Genomic DNA, 25,131 nt, shown 5'->3' with positions numbered 1-25,131 from the left:
CTCGAACACTGAAGGAGATTCAAAAACTGATAGGATGTATAGCAGCCCTTAGTTGATTCATTTCTAGGATGGGCGAATGAGGGATGTCATTCTTCAATCTGTTGAAGAAACACGAACGGTTCGAGTGGACGAAAGAAGCGAAGAACACCTTTAAGGACTTAAAAAGATATCTATCATCTCTATTAATTCTTACCTCGCCTAATGAAAAAGATGAGCTCTTTTCGTAAGTTGCAGCTACCCCACAAGCTATAAGCATGATTCTGGTGGTCGAACAGGAATGCCCCGATAAAAAGGCCAAGGTCCAGAAACGTGCTTACTACGTGAGCGAAGTCCTACACGATGCGAAACTACGGTACCCACAAGTGTAGAAATAGCTTTTTGCAGTCTTGATGTCTTCCCGAAAGCTATGACACTGTTTTCAAGCTCATAAGATCACTATCGTGACGACATATCCACTGAAGGATGTCATAGGGAGGCTATTGAACGGAACACCCAATGGGCGCTTGAACTCAATGAGTTCGACGTACACTATGCACACGCACAAGCGTGAAGTTGGGAGTAATGGAGAAATTCATCGCTGAATGGACAAGCATTGACGAAACTAAGTCAAGTGTGGTCGAGGACCACTGGCCGCTCTTCTTTGATGGATCACTCATGCGTCAAGGCTTAGGGGCTGGCATCGTACTCAAGTCTCCGATGGGCGACAAACTCAGGTATGTTGTTCAATTATATTTTAAAGCTTCCAACAATGTTACAGAATATGAGGGACTGGTAAATGGCCTCCGCATAGATGTGTCACTTGGAATCAGGTGACTTCTCATGAAAGGGGACTCACAGCTAGTCGTAAAACAAGTGCAAATGGAGTACCAGTGCTCGGGCAACAACATGGTGGCTTACTTATATGAGGTTTGTAAGCTTGAGGAAAAGTTTGAAGGGTTAGAAGTAACGCACATCAAAAGGAGTGATAGCTCTGGTGCGGATGAACTTGCTAGACTTGCTTCTTCTCGAGCTCCGGTGCCCATAGGGGTCTTCGTTGAGAAACTCCTCAGACCATTTGTCCTGACAGTTTGGCTAACGGATGCTGGCCAACCTGACCAGCAGTCTAGGCAGTTCAGCGAGGCAGAAATCATAGACACGATAGCTGCATTACTCGAACACGAGCCGACTTGGATGACTCCATACTAAGCCTAACTCTAAGGTCAAGAAATCATTGATGATGATGCATCTACAGAGAAAATTACTCATAAGTCCAAGCTATACGCTTTGGTAGACGGCAAGCTTTACCAAAAGGGAAGTAACAGAATCTTAATGAACTGCATCACTTAGGAAGAAGGTAATAAATTATTGCTCAATATCCATAGAGATATGTGTGGTAATCATACGTCTTATCGCACCTTGGTCGAAAAAGCTTTTCGCCAGTTATTCTATTAGCCAACTACCCTCCAGGATGCTTTTGAGCTGGTCAAAAAGTGCGAGAACTGCCAAGTTTTTGGAAGGCAGACCATGCAACCGACCCAAGCTCTACAAACAATTTCTCTTTCTTGGTCTTTCTCTATCTAGGGCTTGGATATCATGGAACCGTTCCTAAGGGCCTAAGGAAGTTACAAGTTCCTATTCGTGGTTATCAACACATTCACTAAGTGGATTGAGGCTGAACTCATTGGGAAGATAACCGCAGAAGCGGCTAAGAAATTCATGAGGAGCATAATTACCTGATTCGGAATTCTGCATCAGATAATTACAGACAATGGTAGCCGGTTCAAAAGCAGCACCTTTATTGTGTTCTATAAAGAATTCGGTATTAAAACTTCTTTCGCCTCTATAGCTCACCTCCAAAGCAACGGTTAGGTTGAGCGCGCCAATGGTATAGCCTTATAGTGTCTCAAAACTCGGGTTTTTGACAGGCTGAAGGTCTACTCGAAGCGATAGGTGAAAGAGCTTCCCTCGATATTATGGGTCATTCGTACCTTGACTAACAGGGCCACCGACGAAACTCCATCCTTTTTAGTCTACAGAGCAGAAGCAGTGCTCCCGACTAAATTGCAGTTCGGATCATCTCGAGTGGAAAATTACTCGAAAGAGGGGCAGGAGTAGTTACACACAGACGACATTAATTTACTCGAGGAGTACCATGATCGAGTATTCATTCGAGCGACTAAGTATCAGCAAGCGTTACGTAGATATCATAGTCGGAAAGTCCAGCCTAGGAAACTCGCTATTGGAGATCTTGTCCTACGAAAGGTGCAGAAACTGTCCTGACGCCATAAGTTATCACCTAAGTGGGAAGGACCCTATATAGTAGCTAAAGTTACTCGACCTGAATCAGTACGGTTATCTACTCCAAACAGTGAGATACTCAAGAACTCATGGCACATTGATCAACTTCGACAATTCTATTCATAGATAAGGTAACTTACAGTTAAGTCGATTATATTCGATTAGATTAACTAACCTCTTACATATTTTTCCTCTCGACCTATGTGGCAAATAGTAAAGATCCACCACCTCTAAGAGTTCAGAAGCGTGTGGACCCCTATTCGCCCTTGGACGAACCGAGAAACTTTCTATATTCTTCTCTAGGGTGGTAGCTGATAACTCCGAAAATCGAACGGCGACCAGCATAAGGGCCAGGAAAAATGGCTAATGCGAAGACCCCACTAGAGCTGCTAACTAGCACTGGTGAGCCTGAAGAACCCTCTGTGGGCTGCGAAGGTGGTCTGGTGGTTGTCGATGGAGAATACGACCACATTTTCTTCACCGCCGGGGGCTCAAGGGCTTCATCGTCAAAAACTTCATCAGCAGCTTGGTCAATGATCTCGTCAGGATCACCACCAGCTTCATTCCTCTCCTGTGTCATTCACATCGCTCGTCGCGCGATATAAGTGGCAATGAAGCGATGCATCCACCGGGAGAGGGGCCAACCATCCCCAGGTGATTCTTTGTGCTCTCTTCCTCTAGGCCCCTCACTCGATTCCTACTCATTGGAAGAAATGATAATGACACGGGGTGGAACCATGGCGAGAGGTTTTGGGGAAAGAATTCCCTCTCCTCTAGTTTCTGAGCTCGACTCGGGAGACGGTGGTGGAGTGAAGGTCATGGCTTCAAGCTCTACAAGTTCTACTAGGCAAGGGAAAGGAAGAAAGGGAGGAGACAGAGTGAAGATAAATGGCTTTAGGTCCCCTCTATTTATAGCTGTGAAAACGAGTCGTACTATGTAAACAGAGTCGTTAAGATTCGAAATGATAGCGTGTTCGAGAACACCTCGGTCACGTTGCACACCCGGCGAAAGTCGAGGTGTCGTGGGAGTGTTATGACGTATCATTATGACGCGTCAAATCATAGGTTGCAGTGAAAACAAGCACGAATGAGAGTTGGTTTTTTATGCTCGCCTACCCGTTTGCTCTAGTTTACTCGGTGACCACAACATAGTTGTAACCCGAAGCTCGGGGGCTAAGACCGCAAGTTTATGGTCGAGAACGGTGTGTTGATTCTTACGCTCTACTCTCCACTCGATTTCCACATGGAGCAGAGAGTCGGGGGCTACATCACGTATTTTCTATACTTACGCTCTACTCTCCACTCAATTATCGCATTGAGCGGAGTGTTGGGGGCTACATCATGCATTTTTTATTCTTTTGCTTCACTTTTTGTCTTTGGTTATCATGCCATTCAGAAGGCTAGGAGTTACATCATATAATATTAGCGCTTATGCTCCACTATCTACTTGAATCCAGTTGTTGAGTAAGAGACAGGGGCCACGCCAAGGATGGCGCATATGCTCTACTCTCTATTTCGATTATCACATCAAACAAAGAGTTGAGACCTACATCGTATACTTTCGATGCTAAGGCTTTACCCTTCATTTTGTTCAGTCATTAAGTAGAAAGTCGAGGGCTATACTATTTTTCTTCAATGGTACATATATGTTCTTTCTTACTCTCTACTCAAGAATTTTTCTCCTCGACTAGAGAGTCGAGGGCTACATAATAATATCATATTCTTTTGTAAGTATTTTTGCAAAAATTTATTTGGCTTTGCGTTGATCGCGTTGGATAGAACCAACTGAGGCATGTGTTGGGTCGATGACGGACAATCACACCTCATAAGGCATAACGACACCGAGATTGTCAGACATCTCACGCCTAACGGACAATAAAGGTTCAGAAAGTCCTAGTCAGTCCCGTGTGTGCTCTCTGACGAGTTCTTATTCATATGGTGATCAAATGCGCATATCAGTAAAAGTTTGCAAAAGTCCATCATGTGTTATGTTTCTAGTTTTTGGCTGCCTTGAGCAATTACTCAAGGATCGTGCATCTAATGGATTGTTTAGTTGAGATTTCAGGAACTAACAGATATTTGATAAGTGATCTTCAAGGATAATAATAACACTTGCTAATTAGCTTTGCATCTACTTATGCTAACTCTATTTCATCGATAAGGGAATAGCAGGCAGTAGCATAGTAGACAAACAAAATATAGTAGTATTTACAGACATCCCTAGAGTACGGATCAAATCTAAATGTTTTGAGTCCCACACTACGGACCATCAGCAAGAAGGACTACCTTTGCTTTCACCCTCGAACAGGCTAAGCCCCAAAGACTCAACGAAAGCAGGGATTAAAGGTTCTATGCTTTCCATAATTTGTGTTGCCTCCTCTACAGGGCATCCGAAACCTACCGTCACCATCGAGCTGTCGAGATTGGGATCATAGCTCTTGAGGAGACCAAACATTGTTTTGGTGCTGAGGGAGGCCAACTGGGTCATGCAGTTGAGAGTCTGCTCCTCTAGCTCTTGGAGCGATGTAACCGCAGCTCCTCGACTGGCACTCGCAATGTCTCGATCAGCCTTTGATTTCTTTGAAATTTCAGCCATTGCACCCCGATCGGTTTCCACCTTCTTCAAAGCATCAGCCATGGCTTTTCGATCAGTTCTGTCCTACTTCAGGTCACCTTGGAGCTTTCCCAGATATTTGTCCTTGTTCTCGATGGTTTTTTACTGCTCATTAATGAGGGAATTTTTGTCCCTAATTATGGACTCGAGAACTGGAAGAATAGATGGGGATCGGTTAGTAGTTACTCGATGAACGAATCACTTACTAGTGATCAAGGGGGGTACTAACGTTCGGTTCTTGCTAAGCTAGAGGCAAGCTCCGCATCTTTTTCATTTGGCTGTTGCTATGGTCGACATCCAAATACCAAGCCTTGGCAGCACTCACTTGGGCACTTGCAGCCTTGATGAGGTCCTCCAGAGCCGCAAAAGGGTCTTCCGTTGAGGTTAATGCCAGCACCTCAGGCTTGTTGGTTTACTGGCTTGACCTAGAGACATCCACTGAGGATTTCTCTACTCGAGGGGACGATTTCGTAATAATTGTGGAGGCCAAAGCCGGGTAAATGACCGGATCACTTGCAATTTGCTCCTTTGACTTCTCTAGAAGTGGAAAACTAAAACAATTCCACTTCGGAACACGTTTCTGTGGCGTCTCGATTGGCATGAAAGGTGGAGTGATGATATCGTGCGAATCTCTGCATGCATTGAATGTGTCTATACCCATCGGTTCAAATTTCGAAATGTTTTTTAGCTCTACTCGGAATCGGATATCGACTAATCGAGCTTTTAGTTCTTTCTTGAGCTTTGAGTGTGGTTAACAGCAGGGTGCTCAACCCAATTATTTTTCCACTTGGTACTCGAAATAGGATCCGTTCTTACTCGATTCTCTCGATTGCAAGCCTGAACCACCTTATTCGACCAAGCTTAGACTTGGTGGTACTCGAGTAGGAAATTGTAGAGCCTCTTCCTCCCGAGTAGAGTTAGAGAGTTACTGTCGAATATTTAACTATAGGGTATATACGTATAAAAAGTATACCATATATGGATAAGGTATTATGTGTGCGTGATTAAGAACTCCGGATATTACGTAACTTAATCTACATTACCTGATACTCCCAGAGATCCAAAAGGCGCATACTAGGAAAGTCTTGATTGGTTACTCAACTCAAGAACAAGTAGTATCCTAGTCGGATTTATCTGATCTTTCTTGGTGGATAAGATGAAAGATTCCCTATCAACTACGATAAGATAGGAGACGGTACAAGACTCCTATATAAGGTGGGGAGTCAGACCCCTCGAAGGGGGACTCTCTTTTTTCTGGAGAAGCATAACTCATTTGCATCTCGATGCAAGCACTAGAGCCACAAGAGATACTCAGCGACCTTCTCATTAGTCTAGTTTAGATCCCATCTACTTCTTGTAATAGATCTAAATACATTACTTATACTTGAGTGAATACAAATAGATCATCGACCACACATGATGTAGGGTATTACTCTAATTGAAGGCTTGAACCTGTATACATGACGTATACTTCATCTCCTATTCAATTTTTGAATCACGAAGATAACCCGTTATTTTTACGGACATATTATCAGAAAAAAAAAACCATCAACACTCTTGTCTGAACGTCTCAACTTGTGGCTCTAAACCAGCCATCTGTAATTATTTTGTCATAGTCGCGCTTTGATTGAACTGTCGTTATGTGAAGAGTTTCCACCTAATCAAACTCGTCAATTATAAATTATGCACACATCAATCCTACAATAGCGGCGCTCATTTGATACTTCAAACAGGTTGCCAGTTCTTTCTTCTTCTTCTTTTCAAATAAAGAGGTTGCTAGTGGCAGAAAGATAAGGCTATGGCAATTGAGACCCTAGGATTCTGTCAGTACACTCATTGGCTGGCTTGGATGCTAAGAATCCCAACAGAAGAAAGTTTTATTTGCAAAAAAAAAAGTGCAACAAAGAAAGATCGTTTCTTTCAGGGGTCCCTCACCTCAGAAACTGTCAGCAGCAGCCTGGGCCCTGGAGTGTCTAATTCACGTTCTTGATTGATTGGCGCCTTGGCCTTTCAAGATGTAGAAGGTTTCAGCCCGAGAATTGGTGCCTCTTGGTCACAGCAGAAGGCAGGAACAAATGTAGCAGTGACTTGTGAAGAATGTCTCTATGTCGTATTCTATGACTGGTTCTATTTCTGATACCATATTTGACACCTCAAAGGTGACACACTGACACTGCAACTTCTGCAACATCATTGGGAATTACATCTTTTTGCAACTTCCCGTATAACTGAAAGATGGTACCCTGGGAACGGTAATCATTTCATTCTTAATGGAAAAGTCCATGTTCACATACGACAAATTTAACTCAACTCATACATCGGCCCAACTGTGCATTATTGTGGAGAAAGGTTTTCCAAGACATACTACCATTCTTTGCTAATACAAGCACATAGAATATACATATATTGCAGGAGGCTCAATTCGATGTTGAGCCGGTTTGTGTACAGGAAACCCAGCAACTTCAAGCATCTGATTATTTCAAGTGACTCAATCTTCTGGTGCTGACCAAGAAATCATCTTCCTTCACAGCATACAGTTAATCATCATCCTTCACAGCATCTGAGCTTTGCACTCCGAAGCCATGCTTCCTGCATCAACGACAACTAGCAACGACAACTAGCCTTTTAAGTCTTAAGTTCAGGCCACCTCCTCCTTATGGAAGATGTTCATCGCGTCACTGTATAAGGCAACAGAATTTGAGAGAACAGCAAGCACAATCATGGTTACAGCCAGGATCTTGTCACGCTTGGTTGCTATTCCATAAGAATCCCTGAAAAATTAAGTCAAGTTATTATGATAAAATGTTCACGGCATGTAGGAAATATACACCAAAAGGAAACATTTAGTTACCTAAGTATGACCATGGCAGGAAAGATGAAACCAATAAGGACGGCGGCTGTGGCACCAGTAAACTGGAATGCGTCCCAAATGCTTGGTATAAGAATGGCAGCAAAATAAATTACTGCTAGGAGAGAGAGAGTGATGATGGCAAATCTCTTATTATCACGAGAAATGTGCCTCGACGTGGGGAAAAGCAATCCATCCAAGTTGAGTCGAAGGGCAAAGAAGACAATGGGAAAGACAAGCATGACATGCGCAGCATAGCTCACTCGCACTATATCATCAAAGACAGAGCTGAACGGAATGCCAAGATTTGAATCAAAGTTTGCAAGCACATCATCCAGTGTGCCCTCACCAAAGAGGAGATATGCAAAGAAACTTGTGGCAATGTAAACACTGGAGCACAGGACCAGTGATGTTCGCACAATTGGTTTAATTTGTGTTCTGTCTTCAAGTTCATTGTCAATGCTGTGGACTGCGGAACCATGAACACATGAATTTAGAATCCAAAAATTTGAACAGCCAGAAGAGAGTCTGCAAAGAGAGTGCTTACCGTTATAGTGGCAGATGTAGGCAGTGACAAGGACAGGGACAGCCGTAAAGAGCTTCCAGATGGAACTAAGGTCATCTAATTCAGGAAAAAGTTTGGGCATCGCTACAGTTCCGCTAAAGAGTTTGATGATGGCAATCCCAGCAGTAATGACAACAAAAACCACAGCCAGGGCAACTGATAGGGCAGATGTGTATCTCAATGAATCTGCGGGAAATGAAAAAGATCTACATTAATTTTATGCAGCTAATAATAGCGAAAATGGTGAAGGATATTTTTCTAGTACGCAAACATTGGTACATACCCAAACGCTTAAAGCTCACCAACGGAGCAAACACCAAAAGAGTTGTTGCAAGAAGAACAATGGGGCGAGAATTCCACAAATGAGCTCCAAACCAGCCCTCCAATATACCACAATGATGAACACCGGCAGATGTTGTTCCAGATAATACATCACCTAACAAAAGTTAAGAACCAATGTCAATTGCAGTTCATGGAATATAAAGTTTTTTATTTTAAGGTACATGATGTTAATCAAAGGGGAGAATTTTTCTTCTTTTTTTTCCCAACGGGAGAGAAACTATTATCTGGAAGGTCTTAATTGAGTTGCTTGAATTAAGAAACCCAAATCAAACAGCTAAGAAATGAATTTAAAGATATCTAAAGTTTAAGGACATTGGAAACTATTTGGGGCTCCCCCAAAGAGTGTGTTAGCAGCTCACAACAAAAGGACTACAAAGGATGCCTGGAGAACTAGATTTCTGATAACTAGTCATTTTAAGTAGCACATCTCAAAATACTCAAAACCAAGACTAGATGTAGAGGGCAGAAGTACTGAGTTTAGGATTACCGATGATAATCATGTAAACAATCAGCACACCGATGTTGTTTATGATGACGGAGGCCTGTAGCGCAATCCTCCCCCACTGCCCATAAACCTCACCCATCAGCCACCCATATGACGTAATCTTGCCCTGGTGGCTGCACCTGACAAGCATGTCAATGGATGCCTCTGTGAGCAATGCCACAATGATGATCATCAGAATCCCTGGAACCATGCCCAGCATTTTGATACTTGCTGGCAGGGCCATAATCCCAGCGCCAACTATGGTGGTCGACAGATTGAAAACAGCCCCAGAGAATGAAGCACCGTTGAGCTCATGAAACCCCTCCTCCTCCGCCTTGACTGGAAGAAGTGGTGTGGTCTCATCTCGTATTTCCTTATGCACTGATTGCTGGTTCCCTTTAGACGAACCATCTCCAATCCCCATTTTTATTTCTGACTCTCCTGGATGGAAAAAGTATTTAGTCAGCAATTCAGTGAAATAGATTACTGATTTGAATAACCAATTACACTTTGTGTTTTTTACTAGAATATATGATGAAATCTATCTTGCTTTGAATTATGACATTGTCTATTTTTATTTCCATTACTTATGCTGTCCAGTGTCTTAAATCAATCCAAATATGGATCCATTGAAAGAGCCGAACAATTCTGATAACAAGTCTTACGTTCACAGTTAAGAGAATGCACACGAAAGAAACTTCCTGAAACAAAAGTAAGAAGAGAATCAAAGTGATTAAAGGTGAATTTAAGGTATACATGATTCACTTTCTGGAAGTAGATATCAAGCTAAGTTTAACGATATGGGCAAATGGAGAAACGTATTACGAGCTATAAGGAAGTAGGCCAGCCAAAGCCCGCTCCAAAATCCAACCTCTCCAACACAATTCACATCAAGAGACAACTTTGAGATAGTCCACCATTGCAACCAGCAAATACGCCCAGCGATTAGCCTAAATTCCATGCAACAGAACCTAGCAACTACAACTGAAACAAGAACAACTTTCATCTACTAAAATTCACCTCAAATAAGCCCAGTGCCATCACAAAATCCCAAGAAATGAACTCTCTAATAATCCACCGACCCAATCCAAGCAAGAATCCATGGCTCCGCGCCAAGAACTGAAACGAGAGAGGAGAAGGGAGTAAATAACGCACCTTGCCACGATTCAGCTCTCTCAACCCTTCTCGGATCTGAAACCAAACAGCAGACTGAACAAGAGCCAAACAACAGCAGCCAAAAACCAGTGGCCTCTCTCCGGTCTCCGCGGCCCAGCTCCAGGCCCCCTGTCGCTTTATAGCCAGGAAACGCAGAGCTGCATCCAGGCAAGGCAATCAAACACACCAAAAAATGGATCCAAATCCAAGCCTCTCGTTGTCACGCGCTACAGTTCCCTCGTGCCCACTATGATTCCCGTCGATGTCGACGCAGGAACAGATTGGCCCCTTGGAATCTCGCGGGGACGGGGTGGCGTCAGGTGATTGCCTCCACTGACCTGCAGTCTTCCTTCTCTCTTCCTCTCCTGCCCGCGCGCTTTGCTCTGCTCTCGCTCACAGTCGTGTGGCCTCAAGCGACAGCTGCTACGCACAACAATAATACGTAAATGCTAGAGGAAGACGAACTGCGATAATACGTAAATGCTCTATGAACGCGTATTAACGGGCACTTCGAAGGCGGACACGCCGAACCGCTTCCGCGTGACGACGTGAGGAGTGACCAGACCCAACAACAACCAGCTCGAGGCGGGGACGCCACGCCTCCTACGGCGAAGGCCGCACCACCCGTTCCCCTCCCGGCCGCCGCCTCCCATGGCGAACTTCGACGACGAGCTCTTCCTCGACGTCGGCGACGAAGACGGCGGCCTCGGAGAGCTCTCCTACGTCTCCTTCTCTGAGTCTCTCGATGAGGATTTCTCCGGCCCACGCCATCTCCTCTCCCCAGACTTCGACCCCGGAACCCTAACCCCAACCCCGGGCTACCCCTTCTCCTTCGACTCCGACCCCGACCTCCGCGGCCTCTCCCCATCGCGGCCTCGCTCCCCGCCCTTCTGGGACTGCCTTGAGGATGGCCTCGCCGACCACGGGTTCGAGTGGGAGGAGATCGCGGACGCCGCCCCCGGCGTCGTCGGCGAGGGTAGTGGTGGTGGTGGAGGGGGAGGACGAGGAGTAGGAAGCGATGGCGATGGCGAAGTGTTCGGACTCCTCGACGAGCGGGATATGCTGGGCATGATGGAGGGCATCGACAGCGGGGACGACGAGTCGATCTTCTCCGACGAGCCAGCGTTCGATTTCGGCGACGGCGACGCGGAGCTCGACGGCATCGTCCGGAGCGTGGGGTGGGAGCTGCTCCCGGTGCCGCTGGACGAGGACGACTTCGAGGTGCTGCCGGGGCATCTCGCGGACGCGGCGGCGGGCGGCGCCCCGCCGGCGGCCCGCGCGGCGGTGGAGCGGCTCCAGTTGGTGGCTATCGGAAGGGAGGAGGCGGCTCAGGGGTGCGCCGTGTGCAAGGACGGGGTCGCGCAGGGGGAGCTCGCCACACGGCTGCCGTGCGGGCACTTCTACCACGGGGCGTGCATTGGGCCATGGCTCGCCATCCGGAACTCGTGCCCAGTTTGCCGGTACGAACTGCCCACTGATGACCCTGAGTACGAGCGGCGAAGGGCGATGCGCCGTTCCACTGGTGGCTCAGTGACAGTTGGGTACCCCGATGCAAATATGAGCTAGAGCTGCTTGGTGGTATGTGTTGGATGCAATTCCATGGAAGTGAGAAACCTCATTGAATTCTCGTTAGGATATCTGTATGCCACTAGAATCATAGTTCTATTATCTTGATTTTTTTTCAGGATTTAGCTGTTGTGGTTGGGAGTTGAATGGTAAGAACAATTGTCATAACACCTGTACATACACTTTTTTTGCCTTTTGCTTCAATAATATAGCAAACCCTCTCTCATTGTTTAATTTGTTTGTCACAGAATTGTTACTAGCATGTTTGTTGTTCTACTGGGCTAACCTTTTGCTTACTCCATGAGTCACACCTATAATTTCAGAGTCGACATTTTATATGGTAGTTTTTTGTACTTGAGGTCTCAATTTAGTCATGCCTGCCGATTGGCTTCAACTAAAACACCAGTGCATACAAATTATGCTAAAGATTTGCATAGGCTGCTATTTATATTTTTATATAGTTATTTGCTTATGTGAACTTGTCTGCCCCACTCCAAGTAGTACACTTCTGCAGTTAGTACAGAATCCCAGTTGATATATTGAAAATTCAATTTACCCCAAAAAAAAAAGGAGCTGAAACCAATTTATAAGTGCTTTGAAAGGCAACTAGGCAAGTGTAGCATGTTACCTTGATTGAAATTGTGTGAAAGAGAGGATAACCATCTATTAAACTTGCTCTCAATATAGAGTCAGAGATGGGCCAACATAAGTCTAGAATATATATGTGTCAGATATATATTTAACATAGAAGAAGTAAAGTAAGCTCTTTCGAAGATAGGTGAATAAATAAATTAGGATCATGATCACTAGGTGAAAAATCAGCAGCATGTATAATAGAAATAAATGCTCAAACAAAGCATGAGGAGCTTGTTTGAGACTATATAAAGCACGACGAAGATGACAAATATATCCTGAAGGAGCATCAACACTTGGGGGTGGTTGTATATAAACTTCTTCATGCAAATCATCGTGAAGAAAAGTGTTCTTAACATCCATCTGAGAAATAATCCAGGAACGAGTAGTAGCCACTGCAATCAAAGTACGAACTGTGGTCATATGAGCAACAAGAGCAAATGCCTCATTATCATCTCGACCCTTAGTTTGCTGAAAACTTATGTCAACAAGATGAGCTTTGTATCTTTCAATAGAACCATTTGATTTTGTCTTAATTTTAAATACCCACTTACGTGTAATAGGAACATCATGAGATGGTAAGGGAACAAAATCATAAGTTCTTATACGATCAAGTGCAGCAAGCTTCTCAAACATAGCAGACTGCCACTCAGGAATACTAGATGTCTCCTAATAAGTAGATGACTCCTCAACTACAACAGCACTCGCACAGGAGAAACCCCACCTATCATGAGCCTCAATAGTAGCAAGGTCGCATAGATTATAACAGGGACCATAAGATAACTCATCAACAACATCAAGATCAGTAACAACAGGAGCATCAGGATTGGTCGAAGAGGTGGGAATGGACGGATGATCAGAAAGAAATGTAGTTCAACGTGCATAGACATAGGTGATAGGCGGAATAGATGGTGGAGGATTTGAATCCGGAGCAGGTGTGGGTGAAGGAGCTAGAACTGAATCATAGGTGGGTGAAAGAGCAGGAGATGAAACAGAGGCATGATCACCAAATGATGAAGGAGGAAGACATAGAAAGGAAGTAGACTCTGTGTGAGAGGAAGAGGGCTGAGTGGTGGGATTATAGAAAAAGAGATGATCCTCAACAAAGGTCACATTACGAGAAATACACATGCAACAAGAGGAAGGATCATAGCAACGATAACTCTTATGCTCAGGACTATATCTAAGGAAAACACATTCAAACGACTGGGCAGGCAACTTAGTTTGCTCATGAGATACAAGCAGAACATAGCATGTACATTTGAAAACCCGAAGATGATAGCTAGGAGTACCAAAAAGAGCCTCACTAGGGTATTTTCTGACCAGCTTTGAAGACGGTTGTCGGTTAATAAGATAGATGGCTCTAAAAACAGCTTCGCTCCAGAAATAACGAGGAATAAAGGATGCAATGAGGAGTGTGCGAGCAATTTCTATAAGATGGCGATGTTTGCGTTCAACAATGCCATTTTGAGCAAGAGCCTCGGGACATGAGAGCTGAGCAAAAGTGCCATCAGAAGTGAGGAACTGATGAAAAACAGAAGACATATATTCTCCTCTAGAATCGGAGCAAAAAACTCTAATGAAAGTAGAAAACTGAGTATGAAACATACGAACAAAAAATTGATATATAGAACACAACTGCGAGTGATGTTTCATAAAATAAATTCAAGTATATCGAGAATGATCATCAATAAAAATAACATAATAACTATGATCACCTTTTGAAGCAAAAGGCGAAGAACCCAATACATCGAAATGAATAAGATCAAAAGGATTAGCAGAATGTGAAATACTACTGGAATATGGGAGTTAGAGATGTTTACCAAGCTTGTAATCCTTAACCATGTAATGACCTTGATGAACCAAAGTCAATAGACGCGATCCATGTAAGTGACTAAGACGATGATGCAACTTGACAAAAGATGAAGCAGATGATGATGCAACAGTTGGCACGATCGGTGGAGCTGGTGGAAGAAGGAAGAAGCAAAGTGTCCAAAACGTAGAGGCCATGGGACCCTCTATGGTGATGGTCAGTCCCAATCACAATCCCGCTTTGAAGATCCTGAATAAAACAAGATGAGGCATCAAATCCAACAAAACAGTTTTGGTCAGTGACTTGATCAATGGAGAGGAGATTCATGGATAATTGAGGTATAAAAGAAACATCAAGTAAAAAAATAAAAAGTGAAAAGTGATGTCTGAATAGAACCTCCAGTAGTGATCGGTTTACAAGCAACCAGCAAATGCTTACTAGATGTTACATGGAAGGAAGCTCCTAAATCCAGAACCCAAGACTGAGAATCGCTATCATGAGCAGCATCAACAGATACAGAGCCTTGAGCTGTAGTACGAGCACGAGCAGCATGGCGAGCACGTAACTCAGGTAACTTCTTGCAATGCTCATAAGGAATAAAATACATCAGCAACGAAGACGAGTATCTTCAGCTATCAAAGAAGACAATACATCAGCAATGGATAGAGTAGTGGGATTATTGAGCAGCTACATACGAATAGACTCAAATTCTGATCATAATCCATGACAAAATTAGTATATAAGGAACTTCTCAATGGACTTATTTTTTTTTATCACAACAGCCTAAATACTTTTCAGTACATTGAGGCACCATTGAGAGCAACGGTCCTATCAAGCAATAAAAACGGTGTAGTACTCATCCATAGATATATCATTCTGCTAAAAACTATTCTAAACATATCAACATTGCAAATAATCTCATATTTTCTTAGCTGTCTTATAATGCACAGGACTCATAATCAATGACTCCTTCATAATAGTGACAACCGGCGGCCAGGCCATCCTCGTGCTGTGTACCTTCCTTCATCCCCTGCCAGTAGCTAAGGTCTCTTTGGAATGTAAGAATTCGCAGGCACAGCAGACGGTTCGATCCATTCCGGGACGTTCAAAACAGGGCATTGTACCGCCCTATATGGAATTCCAAAAATCGACATGTAGCCAACGAAAGCATGGAGAAAGTTCAGAGAATCATAGAGTGAGCAATCCATGGAGCTCGACGATTACTGCTCACGATAAGTATTTAGAGCTCGAGGGATCAAGTCTACTTAGCTATGGTCAACGTAATAATCTCCTTTTGGAAAATAATTCTAAGAGATGTGGTCTCATACATTTGCGGTCTGGACACATGGTAATTTATTTCCTTGTTTATTTTCTTACACATGATTTTTAATAACTCCATCACAAATTTTATAATTACTTTATCATGTGGTATGCTATGAATTAGATCCAATCATACTATAAATTAGATCTAGTCTGTAAATACACGTATTTCCCATCTCGTCCTCTCTCATCCTAAAAAACACTAAAATATATGCAGTCGAATACTTCTCTATTCCTTTGGCGCCCGAGCTTCATCGCCGACTCGATCCGCTGCCTTCGCTTCCGCCGTGGCGAGCCTCTCCCGCAGGCTGCGGGCCTCCTCCCCGAGCCGCGCGTTCTCCCGCGCCGCCCGCGTGTGCGAGGCCGCCACGCGGTTCAGCTCCACCACCAGCCGCACGTTGGCGGCGCGGAGCTCCGCGGCGCGCGAGGACAGCTCGTCCAGCCGCCTTCGCCGCCGCGCACGCGCCCGCCGCGCCGACTCGCGGTTCGACGCCAGCCGCCTCTCCTTCCGCTCGTCGCGCGCCCCGGTCCTGGCCTGCTCCCCAACGCCCACGCCGTAGCTGCACCAAGGGTCGTTGGCGCCAGCCGCGCTGCCCGAGTAGGACTTGTCGACGAGCGAGCCATGCTGCACCAGGAGGAAGCTCGCGAAGTCTGCTGCACCGAGAGAGTGGAATGCCAAGGCTGCCATGTCTCGCTGCATGATTGTATCTTGGAAGCTTTCGCAAGCTTTGCAAACTTGCAATGAGTAGAAGGAGTGTCTTGAATTCTTGATCATTGGATACAAGAAGGCTGAGATCGGGACGAGTTCCTTTAAACTGCAAAAAAGAGAGCCCCCAAAGAAACTGCAAAAAAGAGAACCCCTAAAGTTACAGGCATTGTGGTGTGAGCGAACCTGCCTTTTGCAGCTTATTGCGTCTGCATTCCGAGATTATCCTGTCGATTTTTGGGATGTGATGTCATTGTCCTTTGGTTGTGATTGTTAAGTACATGCCAATCGTCATAGGGTGGAGATAGGGTGATAGAGAGGAGATAAGCCATTTTCCAGAAATGTTCTTCCCATGTGGAAAATTCTGCCAACAAGTCACTTCCATTCCTCTTTTTCAGTGGAAATTTGCACGCAAAGCATGCGTGAGTTGAATCAGGTATGCGCGAGCACTTTGAAAATGATCTTGCTTAGGGAACTTGAATCATGGACTTAATAAATCTTTCCTTGGTGAGCTAGCTCTCATGTTACAGATTTTATGATATGCTCAATATACACGAAAGGACCAGAATTGTGCCCTTGTGCAACTAGGTACTTTATTTGGCTAGACCTTTCATTGTGGCAAAGTGATGGCATTGGCTTTTATGCCTTTTTTGTGTCAAGATATGACAGCTAAAGGTATTTAAATGGGTCATGCCTATTGGCCAGCCCGAGTTACATCACTATAGACACGGCTTGGCCTGAGCTTAGCTAGGCCGAGCCGGTATGGCACGAGACGTCAAGCTGTGTATGGCACGAGGCATGCGGTATGCCATGGCATGGCATGACTTAGACGGGTCAACACGGGCACGGGTCCGGTTGCCTCGTCGCTTGGTCGTCTTGCCCCATTCACGTCGCTCTGTTACTCTGCCTCGTCGCCTAGCCATTATCGTCCGGTATGACCCACCGTACCGTAACCGTGCCCAGGCCAACACTATGCTTCACGGGCCGTGGACCATGCCTTCAGCACATGGGTCGGTACGGCACAGTCCGATTAGTTAGCCAGGCCAACTGAGCCGTGCCTAAATGGACCCCAAGCCGTGCCATGCTGAGTGGCCCATTTGGCTAGTTCTGATGACAACAATATGTTTATGGTATAGTGACACCATAAAGAAATACTTCATAAACAAGAGGCAAAGTTAGAGGTGAGACTTGGGCCGAGCTTCTTTCGAGCCATTTTTATTTCTTAAATCCAAAAATTACAAATATATTAGTCCATTTTGAATTTTTACAGCTCTATACTCATGTCACCCGTTGGAACGACGACATGTAAAAAATAAATAAAAATAGAGTATTTCAATGCTCTCAAAATTTAAAACACTATCAAAATGGTTATGAAAAATTCTTAAAAAATTGTGACGTAGAGTATGTTATTATCTAGCTCTTTGAAAAAATTCAGACAAAAAAATTACTTGTACAATGAGAAATAAAAAAAACAAATTTAGTGATGATAGCATCCTTTACCTCAGATAATTGTTTCAGAATTTTTTATGATTATTTCAATAGTGTTCTAAATTTTGAAAGTATTGAAACATAATATTTTTTATTTTTAAATATGCCACTCATTGGAAGGACGGCGGTAACAGGTAGTCTATCATCCTTTCAATAAGTAATAGGTAGCTAATTACCCTTCCAACTGAAGATATAAGTATATAATTGTAAATTTTTAAAATAAAAATATATAATTATAATTTTCAGAATTGAAAAATATAAAAATAAAAATAAATTCGCCTAGCACGGAAACGGCACGACAGCCGGACCGTTACATGCCGAGGATCTAGAGACGGTGAGCTGCACAGACCCCTTCCGCCACTGCAGCAGACCGCCTGCGCGGTTGTGCGGACGTGCGGGGCCTTGTCGTCGTCGGCGCAGAGGGCAGGAGAAGAAGCGGGGAAGATGAGGCCTCCTCGTTGCGGTTGCTGGCGGCGTCAATGGAGCTCGAGAAGCCGACGCACGATGAGCAGGAGAGGATGAGGCCGCATCTTCTCCTACTCATCGTGGGTAGAATCGAGGATTGCTAACGAGGATGATTGGATTGTTGGGCACGCGAATCGCAGATACAAAGGAAGTCAAGGTGGGCAGGAAATCACGACAAGGCCAGGCCTCCTTTGTCTCCGTCTCCTTGGTATTTGCAATTTGTCTTTCTTTCCTTGTAGTATGTGTTTGTGAGCCTTTGAGAGAGAGGAGTCAATTGATTATTTTTTTTGCCACCGTCAATATTAGACTTTCGACAATTTACCACTCTTAATATGCAATACTTCAAATTGCCACTCTTTTCGTTTCCACATTGATTTTTTTTTTTTTTTTTTTTTTGCCATAAGTCAATTGGCTTGAGAGAGAGGGGTACTGGAAAAGATGTCAAGCACTACACCGAAGTCATAAAGCACAGGCAGAGGCGCACCAGGCACGGCACCACAAGACAGGCCGCAGCACCGCTGCGGTGAGCCGTCCCTGTATAAGGGCCTGTTTGGAACTGAGAATCCGTTCTTACCATCTACAATCATATTTCCTTCATTTCGTTTTCTTTACGATTCTTTTTCCTGTTCTTATTTCCTTTATTTTCTTTTATCTTCAACAACTTCCTTTCGAGAGGAATCGTGAAGGGAAAGGAGATAATCCTATATTGAAAGGAATAACCCTGAGAATTACTTCGTAGAGAAAATCGTGAAGGAAACCGTTGGAACCGTTCCAATGGGTGACATGAGTATGGCGAAAATCCCTTAAGCCTTGTATGGAGACCTTTATAACGTGATTTGACATACTCTATCCATGTTCGCAGATAGCTAGTTTACATACAGACACAGAGTAGCATATCTGAATTCCCTGACAGACATCATTAGACTGACAAATGATGGTTGTAGCATTGCATGATCCGAACAGTAGGACAGGATTTTTCTCAAATGTTGAAGTTAGGGGGTACTAATTCAGTTCAAAAATAGTAGACGTATTTATTTTCGGTTCGATCTTTGAAGTTGAATTTGGACTAACGTTTTCTCACAAAATATATCATTTATAGCTACAAATTTTATATAGTATGATATCATTTTGAATTATGAATTTAACTATATAATTTTTATATATTAAATATTCTTATAGTTTGATTAAATATTAGTCAAAGTATACAAAATTTGATTTTTCAAAAAAAAAACGTCTACTATTTCTGAACAAAGGGAATATATGTCACTTGATTGCAAACAACATTCTATTCATATGTTTTTTGAACCCACATTCTATGCATATATGATATTCTCTTTAGGTTTATAGGCCTCCTAGGCTTAGTTTGCATATCTTAAATTTTGTTTGAGTACCTACCAATGCCATTAGTGGCAATAATTGTTCCAGTGCGGTGTAGTACTACTTCCAAGGGCCTAAGGCAAGTTGAACTGTCTAGAGCAAAACTTATTTGTGGAATTGTGGAGTTTAGGATAATCGTTAATATCTAAAGCAGAGCTTACTTTGAAGACGACAATATATAGTAGTTTATGGTGACTCTTGCTGACCATCAACTTTTGAGAGACCAACCTTTATCTTCCTAATTTTTTCAACAACAAACAGGTTACCGTCTTAGCTAAACTTTGCTTTTGCACTTTGCAGACCACCATGAGTGATGTGCTCTCATTGCTGTGTTGTCTAGAAATGCTTCTTGCTAAGATATTCAGGAGGGATGATAATTGCTCATGCCTAGGCATTCTGTTCTACGCATCAATGAATTATTTGGTCATGATTCATGAGAAAAACTTAACTTCTTGTGAACCTGATTTACGTTCCTTGCATTGTTTTGGCACAAGATCACAGCTGCATATATAATTGAGCATTTTGAATGAGGATGTTGGAGAATTTTTGCCTTTTCGACTACAAAACTTATCGTAAACTAAGAAAGAATAATAATTCAACACAGTTTTCCATTTCTGCCGGCCTAGCTTAGTTTGGGCGTTTGGCATCTATCAGCTGGAAATGCACGGCTAATCGAAACGGTTTCGATGACGCGACTGGCTGATTTCTTCCGTCTAGTTGAGAAAACTTTCAGTATACAAATGGGAAAGATATGGATGTGATTAGTGTGCTAAATGCCTTTTGTCATCCACAGTTGTTAGTGCCTTCGGCTTTCTCTACAGCCATGTTTTCTTGTTACGTCTGTAAGATGAAAACAATATCGGAAACATCATCTGATGATCTCAGCAGGCAAAACAATCGCATGGCAAAATTAAGAATCATTTTTGCTTCTTAAGGTTGCTAAGAATGGAAATCAAAAGAAAAATAGCCTATTAAGGATTGCGATAGGCAATCTGTTGATAACATGATAGGCGCGGGGAGTTAAAGAACTCCATTTGCAAAGAAAAGCAGGTAATATCTAGCATAAATGGATATTGCATACGTTATAGTGTAGTTAATATAAAGCAGCATATATAAGGCCGCATTTTTACTCTTTTCTCTGCTTTGCTTGCAGCATATAGTGGGTTAGAGCAGCATGCTTAGCACTTATGTGAGATGCAATAATCTTGAAGTTTATGCAAATGTTAACAACAAAAATACTGGAACTCAAATATATATAAGATAGGGTGAATTTCTTATTTTTCACTGCTAAATTTTCTAATCCTGAATTCTCCATCGCCTCAATAACATGTGGGTCTCGGCTCCACATGTCATGGACACAAGTGGTGACAAATTCGGGATTAAGGATTTTATAGCGGTGGAAAATGAGGAATTTTTCCTACGAAATATGCACTCACATGGAGGATAGAGGTTCTCCCAGTCAAGGTCAGGGTTTGAAAAATCGTTGAAAACCGCTTGGTATTTGCAAATATCGGCCAATTCGGTCCGCACCGTATTTAGAAATCGATCGATTTTTGAATTTGAATTTATTAAAATCACAAAAAAAAATTCTAAAAATACTAGCAATAATTCTAAGATCTTCTGTGAAGAAAATTCAAAAATAATGTTGTTTGCATCATATTTCATAGAGAATAAGTTTGAAAAATAATACTGAAATGGGTAGTATGAACATGATGATTTGACCCATCATATTAAGGAAAATCTTAAAATGCAAACACATTTTTTATGTCAGGCATATCTTAAGATGATATTTAAAATTGGTTTCACTTCATTTAGAGTTTTATTAATTTCTAAATGATTTTTACAAAGTTCACAAGCATAAAATGAACATGTTAAGAAACAATATTGTAATTAATTTTTTCATGTCTACCATTATTTTTCCTATATATATAATATAAATAAACTAATAAAAGTGGTTTCACTAATTTTAGAGATGTGATGGGTCACTTATGAATTAATCTAGTTGCAACATATTTACACAATCATACATATTACAATAACTATTTCATAAGTTCTTGTATTTTTAAAAGACATATAATCATGTAATAAGACTAACAAAATTGGTTTCATGACTTTTGGATTAGCAAAGAATTAACTATGCATTTAACTAGGTTTGGAAAATACATTTTCTCATAGATAATATACAACTTTTTTATGAGTATAAATACTTTTATTATGTATATAATGTTACAGGGAAACCAAAAAAATTTGATTCACTTGATTTGAAGCTCAAATGAATTAGTTATCGATTTTACAAGATTGAACTTTTTTCTTGAACTTGAGCGGTTTTCGATAAAATCGTGCGGTTTTTGATCGAATTCGAGCGGTTTCTTAGTACAAATGAAATGCAGAAAATGTGATTGGTCTTCGATGGAATTCAAGAGGTTTTTGGTTCAAATCGAGCGGTTACCAAATCGTCAATTTGGTCGGTTTTTGCCTATGATTTAGAAATTTGACCGAGTGAATTTGAACGAATTCTTACCATATTTTGAGCGGTTTTCGTGATATTCATGAATTTTGGAAAATTGCCGAGTAGCAATTTCCAGATCTCAAACAATTTTGTTAACCTTGGTCAAGGCTAGAAAAGCAATAATCATGAGTCAAATTTAACCACAAAGATGGTCAAGCTTAACGAGCCAAGCTCAAACAGTTTGTTGAGGCTCGAGGTTACTGATCATACTTGAGACGAACTTTCTTTTACTGAACTTGAGCTACCTAAATGAGAAACCAAGTTAAAATGTGCATTGGTTTATATGTGATGAGTGATTGACAAGGTTATCGATTTGGTTTGCCGTGTTTCGGATTGCCTGGGTTGTGCAGAGAGTCTGCATTTTTGTGGAGTGTCCGCTCTTTTCTTCGGAGAGTCCGCAGTTGAGCGGAATTTTAATTTTGATTGGAATGTGCTCTAAGTTGATTTGAGTTTTCAATTGAGCATTTTGGTTATGGACTAACTACATACAGGGTTAGAGATATGTGTTTACTTGTCTCATGATGTGCAGATGATGGATGCAACTTAGCGGTCCACGACAGATGATCAGGGCCAAGTGGGGTGCTTAGTGTCAGACGATCAAGGAGGACGAGAGAAATCAAGGGTGATCCTAGCGGTACACGTGGAGGTCAAGTAAAGCTTGAAAGATGGATGAAGACGACGCGTTGACAAAGTCAAACGAAGAGATATTGGTGCAAGTGACAAGGTGGCCCGAGGGATCGAGAGCGGGAGAGATTTGCAGGCAGTCAGGATCGTAAGACGGAGTACACGCGTTGACATAAGAGCGCTTGCTTAATGTGTAGCAAGTGGTGTGTCACGCTTTGAGAAGTGTGTAGAGGGTTTCGCTGTTTGACCTTAAAATCATAGGAGGACTGGAGGATTACGTGGCACCATTGCGAAACTTGTGTCGAAGTGAAGCTAAGTCGTGAAAGTGTTGCGGCCGTCCGATGAATGGAAAAGAAAATAGGCCAAAATATTCTCGGTGGTAGGTAGAAGTATACTATATGAGAGGAGTATTTTGGGAAAAAGCTAGAAAACTTAGGGGTTAAGTTTTCTAGAATTATAATAGAGGGGTAGGGCAAGACAGAGCCTTGAGCTAACTATTTAAGAGCATAGAGTTAAGTTTTGGATAAGAGGAAAGGGTAGGCTTAGTCTTTGTAATAGGCTAAAAAATTTGTGAGAGAAAAACTTCTGTAATCTGCCAAAAAGAGGGTTGTCCTCTGTTTGAAATGAAGTTTATTTTCTCGTAAGTGATCTTGTTCATCTCCTTTTAGTCTCTTGCTTTTGGTTCTCTTGCCCTCGTGTAGTTTTTTCTAGTTTTCTGTTGATTTTGTTTTTCCTTTGGAGCTGTGTTTTTACCCCTTTTGCAAAGTTACTCTTCTAGTTGCTAGAGGTATAAACACTCATATACTCATGTACATGTGTAGGTTTTGAGCCCCCTTGCTTCTGTACAATCAACTTAGAGAGTTTAATTACCCGGTGTCCATCTTGCTAGATCTTTGAATTTCCTTTGCAAGTTTCAGCCTTTATAGGGTGATGAGTCATGGATTGGGTCACTATGGAACCTAGTGTTCAATTCTAACCATGAGACTCACTTTTCGATCGTTGTTCTGCTAAAACTCCGGACTCTCTACTTAGTTCTCCGAAAACTCCGGAAACTCCGAACTCTCCGCTTATTTCTCTAGAAACTTCGGAAAATCCAGACTCTGCTCATTTCTCCGGACTCTCTGAATTTTCTAGGTTGATTCAGAGTTTTTGCTGCTTGTTGTTTTGTTCTTTGGTATGATTCTCTTGTAGAGGTGTGTTGGGTGATTGAATAGAGAATGCTATTAATTTTGCAAGAAATTTGTTGAGACACCTATTCACCCCCCTCTACTCGTCACTCTCGATCCTACAATTGGTATCAGAGTCAGTTTGATCACTTGTTGACCTTTAGTAGCTTTGTAATCCGTATATGATATGGAGAGAAGTGGAAAGATTCCACTGTTTGGTGGTCATAATTTTTCGTAGTGGAATGTATGCATGGAGGCTTATCTTCTAAGCCAAGAAAGTGCAATGGGATGTACTTGATTTCAACTACGAGATCTCTGCTACTCACATGACTTGGGTTCAAATGGAACAGTATGAGACCAACAATAAGGCCAAAAATATTTTGTTCACTAGTTTGAGTCGGAATGAGTTTAACAGGGTCCAACACCTCTGTATTGTCTGGAAAATCTAGAATACTCTAAGTGTTTTTCATGAAGGCACTAATCAGATTAAAGCCAGACTCCAAAGCACATACAACCAAGAATACCAAATATTTGTGCAAGGCCCCTGAGGAGTCTTTGGATGCAAAGTTTGCTCGCTTTGATGAGATTGTTAGCAATCTTCGATCAACCGGTGTTTTTTCCTATTCTGACCACGAGAGAGTGATCAAGTTTATCTATGCTCTTGAGCGTAGCATATGGGGAGTAAAGATCTTGAGCATTAAATAGCCTTCAAGTTATGACACATTGACTTATGATGAGCTCTTTAGCAAGCTCAAGTCCAACGAGATAGCCAAGGCGGCTCAGGTCGGTCTTGAAAATCGTTTGTCTCAAAACATAACGTTGGTTTCGGACCTGGTGGTGGCAACTAGTCTGTAGCTGACTTTTCTTGTGCTAACACTTTATTGAGTGAATTTGCTTTGTCTTTCTTGGTTTCTGTCACAGAGAAGCAGATGGACGCGCTGAATGATGAGGAACTTGCGCTGATTATGAAGAAGTTCGCCCGCTTCTAAAACAATCACCGAGACCGGAGGAGGGGTGGTTCTCGTGCTTGCTTTGAGTGTGGTGGCACTACCCACTTTAAGGTGGACTGCCCCAAGCTTAAGAAGAGGGAGGACGGTGACCACGACTACAACAAGCACAAGAAGAAGAATAAGAAGCCCTTCTTCAAGAAGAACCGCGACAAGATGATCAAGAAGGAGA

General features: G+C 42.6%; 2 protein-coding genes and 1 pseudogene across 4 annotated transcripts; 1 reads left to right on the top strand and 2 right to left on the bottom strand.

Moving 5' to 3' along the window:
- Positions 1-7,116: 7,116 nt before the first annotated feature.
- LOC133883320 (amino acid transporter AVT6A-like) lies at positions 7,117-10,672 on the bottom strand. Of its 3 annotated transcripts, none has more exons than XM_062322609.1 (7): positions 10,286-10,672; positions 9,796-9,831; positions 9,134-9,571; positions 8,588-8,740; positions 8,287-8,490; positions 7,743-8,208; positions 7,117-7,662 (listed from the first exon to the last, which is right to left on the bottom strand). In XM_062322609.1, the coding sequence occupies exons 3-7, from the start codon at positions 9,552-9,554 to the stop codon at positions 7,530-7,532; spliced, it is 1,377 nt and encodes a 458-aa protein (XP_062178593.1). In that variant the 5' UTR covers positions 9,555-9,571; positions 9,796-9,831; positions 10,286-10,672; the 3' UTR covers positions 7,117-7,529. The 3 variants fall into 3 exon arrangements, with proteins under 3 accessions (XP_062178593.1, XP_062178592.1, XP_062178594.1); XM_062322608.1 differs by lacking the exon at positions 9,796-9,831 and having other exon boundaries at positions 10,286-10,443; positions 10,624-10,639; XM_062322610.1 differs by lacking the exons at positions 9,796-9,831; positions 10,286-10,672 and adding an exon at positions 10,151-10,285.
- A 113-nt stretch (positions 10,673-10,785) lies between these two features.
- On the top strand, positions 10,786-12,085 carry LOC133883321 (E3 ubiquitin-protein ligase RDUF1-like; annotated as a pseudogene).
- A 3,192-nt stretch (positions 12,086-15,277) lies between these two features.
- Positions 15,278-16,785, bottom strand: LOC133883308 (bZIP transcription factor RISBZ2-like). Its single transcript, XM_062322590.1, has one exon. It carries the CDS (start codon positions 16,390-16,392, stop codon positions 15,847-15,849), a length of 546 nt encoding a protein of 181 aa, XP_062178574.1. The 5' UTR covers positions 16,393-16,785; the 3' UTR covers positions 15,278-15,846.
- Between the last annotated feature and the right edge of the window lie 8,346 nt (positions 16,786-25,131).

The sequence above is a fragment of the Phragmites australis genome, chromosome 10 (genome assembly GCF_958298935.1).
Source record: "Phragmites australis chromosome 10, lpPhrAust1.1, whole genome shotgun sequence".
NCBI lineage: Eukaryota > Viridiplantae > Streptophyta > Magnoliopsida > Poales > Poaceae > Phragmites > Phragmites australis.
This window is presented reverse-complemented; position numbering and strand designations above follow the sequence as displayed.